The following is a 12,603-nucleotide window of genomic DNA, read 5'->3' on the forward strand; positions in this document are numbered from 1 at the left end:
TACGTCAAAAACGCTCGTCATGTTGTACGGGAACGTTCGACGAATTTGACAGTCGACAGCGAAAGAATACGTGCAAGAGAAGTGCAGCAATAGGTGACCAGAGCTGCAATAGCACTGGCGAGGGTAGTAGCAAAATAAAAGAAAAAGTCCACACAGAAGTAGTCGCCCGTTGGAAAAGTGCACCAGTATTGTGATACCCAACCTCTGCCCACCATTGAATAGTGCGAAGGGAGGGATACTCTCTTCCTGACCCCTGGGGACGTACTAAATCACCTCGTGCAGGTCCGGCGGTGCCATCGAAATTGCACTCCTTCCTGCGAGCAATCGTCCATCGGAACGGCACGGGTCAACTCCCTCCCCCTGCGATCTGGGAAAGGTTGAGAAGGAAAAAAGCAAGGAAAAATGATATCGATTACGAAAACCGTATGATAGATCGCGGATCGTGGAAAAGCACCAAACTGTTAAATCTGAACCACGAACGTACGGAATTGTGCTGTGGTGGCCTGTTCATCCCACTGTGAGCTGTTTGCTGTAGGGAAAGTGCTTGCCCAGCGTTCCAACGTTTTTGTTTGACCAAGGCAAATCTTTGTGCCAGCTTCCCGGCCGTGCGAGCAGTGGATTTTTCTTCCCTGTTGTGACAGGAACAACCCTAGAGAAACGCAGAAGACGATCAAGTTGCAGGCGGCACCCGCTCCCTCCCGAATGGACGTGATCGGACCGGACGGGCGTCCGACGGAAACGGGAACAAGCGGTAAACTTACCAATGGGAACGCAACGTCTGCGGAGGACTACAGCACGGTGGCCGCGGTAGCGAGCGGTGCCGGAAGGCGCAAGAAGGCCAAGAGGAAAAATAAAGCTAAAAATAGCTCTACTGAGCCGGAGATGACGGGAGAAGCGAATGCGACAATCTCCTCCGCCACGCTAGACACGGCAAGGGCGCAACCATTGGAGGCGGTGCTAGCGAAGCAGGTGCAACAGCGGAATGCAGCGGTTGTAAATAGTAATTGTAGTAGTCATAGCAGTAACAACCATAGCAGTAGCCATAGCAACGGGCTGCCGGCCGAGGAGTCGCCATCGGCCGTCGATGCGATCAGCAAGAAGCTGGAGCAATGTGTTCAAATCGGACTTAATGGCTTAACGAATGGTTTGCCGAATGCACGAAGTGAAGAGGCAAATGGTGGTGTAACGTCCTTGCCGCCCACCCATAAGGACACGCCAGGGAGGAAAAAGGCTCGCAGTAGGGCTACGAAAAAGGGACACGCTAGCACCACAGATGAGGGGGGAGACTGTGCTGAGCATGGCAACGCAAAGACCGACGACAAGGCAGAAGGCAAATCTCAACGTCCCACAGCAGCAACTGGCTTACAAGATGCGGATAGGGGCCAAGTTCAGCAGCCGGCCGATGCTGACGTAATGGTGGTAGTACAGCAAGACACGGCCGAGCCGGAACAAGTTTCCTGCGTTCAAGCTACGGCCAGTTGCGCAGATCCATCTACCTCAGCGGATCCATTGCCAGCGGTGGACGGGAGCAAGCCCGCCCTGACACCGATGGAGATTCGCTACCAGGTGTACGAATCGGAACGCCAGATGCCCGCCATTATGGCGCTCATTCAGAAGGATCTGTCCGAGCCGTACTCGATCTACACCTACCGCTATTTCATACACAACTGGCCAAAGCTGTGCTTTCTGGCGCTGCACCGGGACACTTGCGTCGGTGCGATCGTCTGCAAGCTGGACATTCACCGGCAGGAGACGCGCCGCGGCTACATCGCAATGCTGGCAGTGGACAAGGACTATCGGAAGCTAAAAATCGGCACCACGCTCGTACAGAAAGCAATACAGGTACGATCAAGCACAAGCCCATTCGTTTCGTACGCTCGTGGATAAAAAAGATGTGTTTCATTTCTTTGTTTCTTCTGCTTTTAGGCTATGGTGGAGGACCACGCCGATGAGGTGGTGCTGGAGACGGAAATCACGAACCAACCGGCACTGCGGTTGTACGAAAATCTGGGCTTTGTGCGAGACAAGCGGCTGTTTCACTACTACCTTAACGGTGTCGACGCGTTACGACTGAAGCTGTGGTTCAGATGAGCGCAGCTGTACCCCTACCAAACCTAGATGTCCTTTTGTTTCGTTTGTATCGAAGATATGACGGAATGTTGCGATGCCCCAGGTAACAAGGCAACAGTCCTCAATAAACGCCAACCAAGATTAGCGACGGGGACGGGGAAAAGGACCGTTGCCAATTTTGATTGTGTGCAAAAAGCTAGTGAATCAAAATGGCCAGTACGAGCTGTAACGGATACTCATACGTTTTGTACTATGCTATGCGTTCGCAGTTGCGTGATATTTGAATGGAATGGCATTAATAGATATCAGCAAAATGTTTTGCAAACAAAAAGTTTCTCCTGCCACCCATTTTCCTTGCACAACCAAATACTGAACCTAGACTGGAACAATATTTAATCGGTTTCCCCTGCCCCTCCGAGAGGAATTGAAATGGTTTAGTTCCTTATGAAGCGATCAAATGTAACACAAGGCAGCATAGTTCAATATTTATGAGAACAGTTCACTGTGCACGCGGGTGGTGATTGTGCTTGTACACAGTTTTGTTTTTATGTTCCTCTTCACCCGAGCGTAACCATCATTAGAAGAGTTTAGATTCTTGTTCGCCTTCAGCTTCAGGGCCCGCTTTTACACTGTATAACTGCAAGCGGCAGTTTGTTGGTGTATTTTCTTTTTCTGTTCTGCACTTGTTCTTTTTAGACATCAGGCTTTTCTTTCCAGCGAAACCTATCAGCACAAATAATTTATTTCCTATCGTAACGAAAAACGTACGACAGCGGCCGAAAAACGTGCTGCTGCTGCTTCGGCTGCAACCGAACGCTCTAAGGCACTGAACAATGAAAATTTGTAAAACACTTTTACCATTTGTTTTGTAATATAGTACTGTGTATATGTATGTGTGTGTGTGTGTGTGTGTGTGTGTGTGTGTGATTGTATGGGGGTGCGAGTGTACTAGCCATTTGTAGTAGGAATTGTTTTTGCTTCATGCGTGTATCGTGTTCTTCCAGTCAGTGCTGAGGGTATAGCAGCGGTTGCCAGGAGTGACCAGGAGATTAGCATAGCACAATACCGAACTGTTTGCAAGCTTTGTTTGTTTCATTGATAATATCGATAATTGCTGCAAAAAGAAGAAAACAAAACAGTTAACACGTTAACACGTTGGGTGAGGATTTTGTTTTCGTTTTTTTCTCGAACTAAGACATTTCTTTACTTCCACATATTGGTTCAGATTTCATTTTTCTTTTCGGATGCAAGAAAGGACAGATCGTTGTACGGTTTTGGAAGGATGTGTAACAAAATGTAAAGAGATTGGTAAGCTTTCTCCAGTCCATACGACGACCACAGGACGGTTACAGGACGGTCGGTTTGTGTCGTTAGCGAAGCTGTATAGTAGTTAGAAGGGGAGGTAAATTATAATAAATAAACAACCACGTGAATGCGAAACATAAATCCGAAACGGTTTACCATTTTGTAAAAAGTATAACAATAAAGTCAGAAAATTGAGCGATGAACAAAGCGCTGATGAGCTCCTTGAAACGGACAAAGAAATCAATTCGGTCGCGGGTCAAGAAAAAAAACTATTACATTTTTCCTTTTTTTTATTCAACACTTTAAAGATCTTTTTGTTAATACTTCCTCACTAAATATTCTTTCGATCTTATCCTTATTTCCCTTTGCGTGGTTTGCTTGCTTGTGTTTTCCCCATCATTCTCTGCTGAGGCGAGAATGTTTTACGCATGATACTCCATGTAGCTTGTTTGTTTGTTTTGGTGATGAGTTTTTCCTTTTCCTAACACCGAGTGTATCGAACGCCAATGCTTCAATTTGTCAACGCAAATGTTTGGAGGCACAAATAAGAAGGTGGCGCAAACAAAAAACAAAGGAAAGCAAATACAGTCAAAATCTGCCTAATGCTTTGTGTGAATCGTTTACAATTATTGATTAATTATTAAAAGCGAGATTGAACAAATAAACGCGACCCTTCATTTGAGCAGTAGCGCTTTCCACATTAAACACGTGGAAAGCGCGGTTGAGAAGCTAAACGATCGATCAGTCGAGTATCACACCAAACAAGCGCTTTCAATAGACTTTCAATAGGTAGGTACATGCTGGATTATATGTATTCATGTATATATTTAGTATTGCTATCGTTTCGCACGTTTCACACGTTGGTTTTGTTGATTTTAATTTGTAATTGCATGTGGCGTTTCAAGAAAGAAAATAATAAAAAAACAAACAAACAAAACAGCAACACTGTTGCTGATAAGGGGAAACAAGGTGGAACCAACAAATCAGCAAACAAATGGTTCAATTTGATGATAGTGTGATGGGAGAGTGAAGCAAAGCGGAGCATGAAAGAAATTCTTGGTTCGTTCTTATTTTGTGCCGAAGAAAAAACTGCTTTGTTTTGTGTCTTCCTTAAAATCATTGTATTAGATGTTTTTTTTTATTATTATCATTATTTTCTCTAGATAAAGTACGGACAAAACGAATCGCGAAGGCAAATAGGCATGTACGTTAGAAGAAATTATCTATTACCGTTTGTTTTGGTCGAATGCCAATAAAATAAAAAGAAAATAATTTCGTGTTCGTCGGCACCTTTATGTAAGTAAAAGATAAAACGCGTTTGAGTGGCCTATTCACGGAGCGTCGCACGCAAAATACAATGCATTCCAACAAAGAGAGAAGTACAAGTAGAATATGGAGGAGCAATAATGCAATCGACCAGCGCATTTCGTTCAATCCTGTTCCCAGTGCAAAAGAGGTGTAGTAGCGAGGGAGATGGGGAGTTAGGGAGAGGAGTCTGATGGAAGCAAACATGTTTAAAATAATACAATTTCTATAAAGCCCTAATACTAACACACCTCCATTGCAATGCGGGTCGTAGTGATCGATTGTTGGGTTGGGGGTGTTTGCTTTAGTGTGGGATAAAACTAAGATAAAACTATGAGTACACCAACAAGTCACAGATAGTGAAGCTCCTTGAGTGGCTTAGGCAGGCCTAGACCGACTAAAAGGTTGTGGCGCCAAATAAGGAGCAGAAAATACCACAAATAAAGAGTTGGTGTTGCGCACGATCTTGCGATGGGCTGGGCAAACCACGTGAGGGAAAATAAACGGCACGTCAACCGCTTCGAGTCCTTGAGGACAGAAATGAAAGCAACATACCAACATAAGAAGCTATTACATCAAGAACTCCTGCCTGTACACAACAGCACCAGCGCTTCGCAAAAACGATCACCCGGAAGGGGGGAGGGGGTTGTTTGAGGGTGTATAACCTTTCGTCCTAGCTTGCCTATGAGTTTCCGCCCATTTTCACAATTGTCTCGCTTGTACGCCAATTACGCTCTCTTTGTGTTGCTTTCGCACCGATATCGTACTGTTTTAGCTGCTTTTTCCTGTTCTTCGTCTGGTTTTGCATTTACACTTTCCTTATCTATTTGTTTTTTGCTCTATACTTCTTCAAATGCGCTTCATGCTTCTCGTCCTATTTGTATAGTTTCACGGTTTCGTATCCCTTTTTTCGTTTGCAGATTTTTTTTGTTTTGTTTGTATTATCTTGTTGCTTTCTCTTTGCATTTTGCTCGTATTCATTCGGTAATGATAAGGCAGATTTGTTGCTCATGTGTATAATGTATGTGGGACTGTTTGTGTGTGTGTGTTTTAAGTGTATGGATGTATGTGAGCTACTGGGAGGTTTTTTTCCTTAGACAAGGACCGGTAATGGGTGCTCTACGGCCAAAATGCTTTGCCCTCGAACGATCATTGTCCATTTTCTTGTCTATTTTTTTACATCTTGCTTCCCTTTCCTCTCTGCTTCCTCTCTTCCTCTATCTTTCTCTCACTCTTTCACACAAAAACAATCATTTCTTGATGCTTGAGTTCTCTGTTGGGACTGTGGGGATGTATATGGATGAGTGTATGTGTGTTTGTGTGTCTGGGTTGGCTCTACGATCCGGCCATCGATGTCTGTGGGGTAAGAGGTTGTCCAGGCGTTTGCTGTCCGCCTTGGGGCGTTTGGGGCGTCAGTGGCCCCTGCTGACTGCCGGGTCCTTGCTGTTGCTGGTTCGAACCAGGACCACCTTGTTGTTGCTGCTGCTGTTGCTCGGGCGAGAGGGAGGGCTCTTTCGTTTTGCCATTATTGTTCACCGTTCCATTCGCGCCGTTGGGATTGAGGCCCGGGTTCATGCCGACCGACATGGGGCCACCGTTACTGCCGACACCGCCCGTCGGTGTGCCCGGTTGCTGCGGAAGAGGTGGATTTGCGGGAAGCATCATTTGCTGCTGTTGCTGCTGCTGCTGCTGCATCGAGCCCTTGCTCAGATCGTCGTCCATCAGGGGCGACTGCGGTATGGGACCACCGGGCCCGCCGAGCATCGACGGATCTGGGCCCATCTTCGGTCCCCCCATCATGTGGCCAACGGGACCGCCCCCCATCGGGCCGCCACCGCCCGGGCCGGGACCGCCACCACCCGGTGGCATGCCCATTCGCTGCTGCATGCCGGGATTGAACATGCCGGGCCCGTGGTTATTCATCACACCGCCGCCTCCGCCGCCGTACCCTCCCATCTCCGTCATGGGTGGAAAGATGGGGTCGGGATCCGCTTTGTACATACGATTCATCGGGCCACCACCGCCGGGACCACCCATCGGGCCACCCATCGGACCACCCATCGGTCCACCGGGCCCTCCCATCGGTCCGCCCATCGGGCCACCCATCGGGCCTCCCATCGGTCCACCGCCGTGGCCGCCGCCGCCGCCGCCTCCCATGCCGCCACCGTACATGCCAGGGTTCATCATGTTCGGTTTGTTGTATTGCATCGGCGGAATCTGCTCGTTGATCATGCCCGGTCCCGGTCCCGGGCCTGGGCCCGGCCCCCCGTCCACCGGGCCGCCCATGCCTGGGCCGCCGACACCGCCACTGCCGAGGGGCGTGTTCATGAAGGCAGGATTGAGCGGTCGGTTCGGCGGTCCACCAAAGTCCGGCGGCATCCCACCGGCCGGTCCGCGGAACTGCGGCCTCATGCCCATGCCGTGCGGATCCATGCCCATGCCCCGCTGCTCGGGAAAGAACATCTTCTGCATCTGGCGCAGCGTTGCCAGCTGCTGTTCGCGGTGTTGCCGCTGCTGGGGCGTCAGGTTTTCGTCCGGCACCTTCACGCCCTGCAGCGACGGCTGCGGATGGCCACGGGATTGCGACAGCACATTGCCGCCCTTCATCAGCGGCAGCGAGGCCACGAGCGAGTTCATCTGGTCGATGATGGTCGAGCTCGAGTGACTGCCACCCGGTCCACCACTTCCCGGTCCTCCCGGGCCGCCCATACCGCCAGGTCCGCCGCCACCGTGGCCACCGCCGGGCCCGCCGCCAGGGACACCACCGCCGCCCCCACCACTGGGCGAAATGTGCGACCCAACGGGCGACGGATTTTCCATCTTCACGCCCGGATGGCCGCCCACACCCGGATCACCGCCACCGTCGCCCTCCATGCACGAGCTGGGCGTATGGTGGATCGTGGACGGTTTCGACATTCCGTCCGGATTCATGCGCATGTGTGGTGGGCCACCGCCGTGACCGTCCGACGGGTACATCGGTAAACCGCTTCCGTCCTGATCCATGCACGCGTTCGGCGTATGATGGATGGTGGCCGATTTTTTCCCCATCACCATCGACGGGTCGAGACCCGGGCCTCCGCCCGGTCCCATGCGCATATGCGGCGGCATATGCCCGTCGGGGACACCGCCACCGCCACCGAACATTGGCAGCGAACCGTCATTCTCCAGGCAGGACGCGTTGGCCGTATGGTGAATGGTGGCGGACTTTTTCATACCGTCCGGCGGTCCACCCGGTCCGCCCATACCACGCGGGCCCATCGGATGATGATCGGGCGAACCGTGCCCGTGGTGCCCGTGGTCCATCCACGGTGACATCGCACCCGGGCCGACGCTGTTCCCGCTCATCTCGTCCGGTCCTGGGCCACCGAGCCGGTTCTGTTTCTGCATCTGGGCGCAATGGTACGCGATGATCGAGTTGAACTGGCCACTCAGCACCGCCTCGGCGCCCTTGTTCGCCAGCGCCGTCGAGAAGACGAATATCTGGCTCTGCTGCTGCGTGTACTCCAGCTTGTTCGACGGCTTGTTGCCCGCCATCATGCCCGCCAGGCCGGGATTCATCTTGCCGTCGAGCGGATGCCCTCCGACACCGTCCAGCGGACCGCCGCCACCCATCACCGGACCACCCGGCTTGCCGAGCGCATCCATCACACCGCTGTTGGGTCCGGGAACGCCGCCGCCGGCGTTAATACTGCAACCGTCCGACTGTTTCATCCCGCCAGGGCCGCCAGGCCCGACCGAGCCCGGTCTGCCCGTACCCGGACCACCAGGTCCGCCCTTCATGCCCGTACCGTCATCCTAAAAACAATCACAAAGCGCACAAATTACAATGATGCTCGGTCACAGTGATGTACAGTGGTCATTTACCTGCTGCTGTTGCTGCTGCTGCTGCTGCTGCTGCTGCTGCTGCTGCTGTTGTTGCTGCTGCTGCTGCTGCTGTTGCTGCTCGAGCTTGGCCGCAGCCGCCTGGCTCATCTTGGTTTTGCGGCCGCCCTCATCGGACTTGGAATCCTTCTTCGGCATTGTGGCTGACGCTCCTTTGCTCGCTCCTCCGCCACCTCTTCTGCCTCCTCTTCCACCTGCTTTGCCTCCCCTTCCTCCTGCGCCTGCTCCTGCTCCTCCTCCTCCTTCTTGCGGCAGGTGCTGCTGCTGCTGATAAGGCTGAGGCTGATAATCGTACAGCATTCCACTCCTCCGGCGCTCAGGGTGCAACCATCTGAGGGCACGGGGTGAGGAAGAAAAAAAAAACACTGGCGGGGCGAGGAGTCTACCCTACAAGCCACACACAGTCAGCCACACACAGTCCGCAACACAAACAGGCGTGCAACTCCGCAAAGATGCCAAGCAATTTAGCAGCACCGTTCACCGTAACATACTGTAACGTTTTAACGATCTTAACAACGCAAAGAACCTGCCAGCACCAGCTCCGGATGTCAGCTTTGCGTCAATCAGACAGAAAGAAAGCAAAACAAAGCAATCCGCGCGAGATGCTGGGCACGACTTTGGCACGTTTGGCACTTTCCCCGGGGGGGGGGTGTCACTGCCACCGTATTCGGTGCCCTACAAACTTTTGCCTTTGGCGGCTGCCGAATGCCGACGGTTCCGATTTTTTTCCTCTCCAGCACCGCGCGATTGATGCGTTGTGCAGCCGAAGGTAAACAACTGCTGCCACACACAGAAGCAGACGACACTTTGCGCGCTATCGCACTTCCGGATTCACGCTTGCTGCTGCGCGGATACGATGGGCGCGCGTTTGCCCGTCCACCGACACTGGACGGACTGGCCGCTTCCGGGAGTGTTGCGGGAAACGCGCTGAAAACGCGATGCTCTGACGCTTTCCTGCGGGGGGGTTCGCGTACCGCCGCGCGCACTTCACTGTTTGCACTACCCTGCCCCTTCTGTGCTCGACGAACGCCTTCGTGTGCAGGACACGGTGTGTGGCGGACGATTGCTGCTCCTCCTCCTCGTCGATTGCTTTGCTGCACGCAGGTGAACCACGGGGCGGCGGCGCGCCGCGCGGGCGCTCTCGATTCGAGCGCGAGCAATCGGAATATTCCGGGCGAGGGCCGCGGAATGGTGCCTACTATTTATCGATGGTGCTGCTGCTGCTGCTGCTGCTTTTTTGTGTTGGCTCTCTTGGTAATGTTGGTGATTTGCTGATTGACAGCTTCGATTAAGCACCACGGCGTCCACCGCACCACTGTGAGTAACGTTTTGGTCCTTTGTTATGACAGCACGCGATGAAAAACGCTCAAATCTGACCAATAATATGGATCAAAACAAAGAAAATAAATAAAAAATGGGACAAAAAAGAGATTATTTCCAAGAAGCTATTTTTTCACATTCATTTTGATGAAAATCGTACCTAATAAAATATAAAAGAAACATCTCGTTGATCTTCTGAAAAACATGTTTGAAGAAAGAAACAACGTCGTATAAACATAATGCTTTTGCACAGTGGTGTCACCCATCGCTTTGGTTCAATTTATTTGATTATTTGATTTGCACGAAAACATTTCTGCGTGGTATAAGAGAAATTCAGCTAAAAGAAATGAAAACCAATCTTTCTCCTGAAGGTATGATCCAACGGTTTCTTATTGCCTCTCAACAAACAACTGTTCACTTTTTCATCTTGATGAAATCGGACTCAAACTCGTACACACCAACGGAATTGTTGTTCTTCTGATCGTACTCCACCCAGTCGTCTTCCGAAAGATCGATGTCCTCAAATGTTGGCCCGTTCTCGGTCGCCTTCGCAATCCATCCGGTCCGGGGACTGAACTCGATCGGTTCCACTCCCCGGCAATCGAACGCAACGATCGTCTTCTTTTTGCCCGAATCCTGCTCCGTGTAGCTTGCTGCAAAGAACGACGCTCGTATTAACGTGCTCAGCCCGCAGTTTTTTTTGTGTGACTTCTTCTACCTACCGTTCGAGCCTTCAATGATGTCGATGCTATTTTCGCGCGAGCACATGCGGCACTTCATGTAGAAATTGAATCCTTTCGGATTGCGCGAATCCTCGTTGACGTGCTCGCCTTCGGTCAGATCGTGCCACTTGTCCGACACTTCGCCACAGTTGGTGCACTTGATTTTCAGGAAGAACGCATAGTGCGGATGGTTCGTTTTCAGCGTCTCGATGTTTTCCAACGTTGCCTTAATCTGTAGGCCAATCTTTCCCATGTTAGGCTGCGATGCAGTACGTGAGCAACACTCACTGTCTAGAAGTTTCCTGGGCGCCACGCGAAAACAGCGCTTTACTTGTGTCCTGTACAAGGTTCGGCCGCTCAATTTACATAAAACGGCGGAAAGTACAATCGTTACGCCGTTTTAACACCGGCAAAATCGTAAAAAATGTGTGCAGCAGAGTTTTCAGCTTTGTTTTTGCACCTTTCGCTTTGTTTTCAAAATATTGCCTTTGACAGCTACAGGGTGTTTATTATGTCCAGTCGGCTGCTTGCAGCAGACCCACAGTGTATCGAACGTTTCTGAAGGGGTTCGATTCGGTTGTTTACAAAGCAATCTTGGTTGGAGTGCGGTGGATGGTCCCTTTGCTCAACTGTCGGCAAGAAATACAAAATTATGGTTTCAATATCGTCCTCCGCCTGCAGACTGTGCCTTAATATTCCACCCACCGATTCGCTCGTGTTTTCGGTGTTCGACACCTACCAAGGTAGAGTGTTGTCGCAGCTGATCGACGAACTGTTCGCTATAAAGGTAAGCGTACCATCGCGGCAAGCTACTCGTACGATCGTTATTTATTTGTTGTTCGTTTCCCCCGTCCAGATCCTGGAAGACGAACGGCTGCAGTCGCTTTGTATTGAGTGCGTAAATCGCATTAACACGGTGAACAAAATCAAGCAACTATTTGTGACGAACAATGGTAAATTGCAACAAATCAGCCCGTCGCCCGGAAGCTTTGTTGAAGAGCTGGTCTATGAGGTGTTCACCTCAGGCACCGAAGAGTGTGCTAAAATAGAAAATGTATCTATCAACTACGTGATTGAAGCAGAGCAACAACGGAACAAACCAACTGCTACCGAAACGAGCGCATCAACAGGCGAGCCTTTGAGCAAGCTTTGTCCCTCTTCCGAAGAGGACAACACCTTCGATGTCGAATCAACCGACCTGAACTGTGAAGACGAGCCAGAGGATGAATCGGCCACGAAAGAGGAGACAAAGCGCATTCAAAGTAGTACATACAAGCCGAAAGAAGCATTGACAACGGAACAGCCCAAACCGAACCTGCCCACCCCTGGGCAGCTGCCACAACACAAGTGCTACTTTTGCGGTACCGTGTTCGAGAATTCGCTACAATTTACCAACCATCTGCCGAGCCACTTCAGCGAGGTTCCCTACGCCTGCTCGGAATGTGACGGGCTGGTGTTCAAAACGGTACGGGAAGCGAGCAGACACATTGGTTTCCACGACGCACGCGAACGGCCGTTCAAGTGCCGCATCTGCCCGTTACGCTTTCCCAAGCGGACCAACAGTTTAACCCACGAACGGAAATTGCATCGCTTTAAGCTGAAGCGTATGGCGGAGAAGGATAGCAAAGCAAATGGATCAGCCGTTGGTCGCAGATCGGACGTCAAAGGCACAGCAAACAGCTCTATCAGCAGGGAGCAATCTGCCACTCCGAAGCGGGAACAGCCGGAGTGTGAAATTTGTAGCAAAAAGTTTACGGCGAAGAAAAACCTTACCCGCCATTTAATGATTCACACCGGTGAGAAACCGTTCAAGTGTGAGCCGTGTGGCCTGTCGTACCGCCAGTCGGGGGAGCTGAAACGACACAGCTTGCTGCACGGGGAAGAAAAGCCCACCGACAACAGCGACAGCAGCAAGGAACGTGTATCGGACGAACGACCGAAGCGTGCGAATAAAAGAAGAGTCAGTGGGAAGTGGTTGCATTCGTGCTAAAATTTCGTC

The 12,603-nt window shown here is 51.0% G+C and overlaps 4 protein-coding genes across 5 annotated transcripts; 2 read left to right on the top strand and 2 right to left on the bottom strand.

Annotated features, from left to right (window-relative positions):
• Positions 1-43: 43 nt before the first annotated feature.
• On the top strand, positions 44-3,774 carry LOC121587666 (N-alpha-acetyltransferase 30A). Of its 2 annotated transcripts, XR_006004088.1 has the most exons (3): positions 44-1,842; positions 1,927-3,229; positions 3,296-3,774. XR_006004088.1 is itself a non-coding variant. In XM_041904652.1 (2 exons), the coding sequence occupies exons 1-2, from the start codon at positions 703-705 to the stop codon at positions 2,089-2,091; spliced, it is 1,305 nt and encodes a 434-aa protein (XP_041760586.1). In that variant the 5' UTR covers positions 44-702; the 3' UTR covers positions 2,092-3,774. The 2 variants fall into 2 exon arrangements, 1 of the variants encoding a protein (XP_041760586.1); XM_041904652.1 differs by having other exon boundaries at positions 1,927-3,774.
• Positions 3,775-5,615: 1,841 nt separating this feature from the next.
• On the bottom strand, positions 5,616-9,872 carry LOC121587665 (collagen alpha-1(III) chain-like). Its single transcript, XM_041904651.1, has 2 exons — positions 8,545-9,872; positions 5,616-8,475 (listed from the first exon to the last, which is right to left on the bottom strand). Exons 1-2 carry the CDS (start codon positions 8,860-8,862, stop codon positions 6,016-6,018), a joined length of 2,778 nt encoding a protein of 925 aa, XP_041760585.1. The 5' UTR covers positions 8,863-9,872; the 3' UTR covers positions 5,616-6,015.
• A 369-nt stretch (positions 9,873-10,241) lies between these two features.
• Positions 10,242-11,099, bottom strand: LOC121588734 (UPF0587 protein CG4646). The gene is made up of 2 exons (XM_041907029.1): positions 10,605-11,099; positions 10,242-10,535 (listed from the first exon to the last, which is right to left on the bottom strand). The coding sequence occupies exons 1-2, from the start codon at positions 10,855-10,857 to the stop codon at positions 10,297-10,299; spliced, it is 492 nt and encodes a 163-aa protein (XP_041762963.1). The 5' UTR covers positions 10,858-11,099; the 3' UTR covers positions 10,242-10,296.
• A 40-nt stretch (positions 11,100-11,139) lies between these two features.
• On the top strand, positions 11,140-12,597 carry LOC121588733 (zinc finger protein 99-like). Its single transcript, XM_041907028.1, has 2 exons — positions 11,140-11,391; positions 11,461-12,597. Exons 1-2 carry the CDS (start codon positions 11,257-11,259, stop codon positions 12,592-12,594), a joined length of 1,269 nt encoding a protein of 422 aa, XP_041762962.1. The 5' UTR covers positions 11,140-11,256; the 3' UTR covers positions 12,595-12,597.
• Positions 12,598-12,603: the final 6 nt, after the last annotated feature.

This window comes from Anopheles merus, chromosome 2R, assembly GCF_017562075.2.
Source record: "Anopheles merus strain MAF chromosome 2R, AmerM5.1, whole genome shotgun sequence".
In the NCBI taxonomy this organism is placed as follows: domain Eukaryota; kingdom Metazoa; phylum Arthropoda; class Insecta; order Diptera; family Culicidae; genus Anopheles; species Anopheles merus.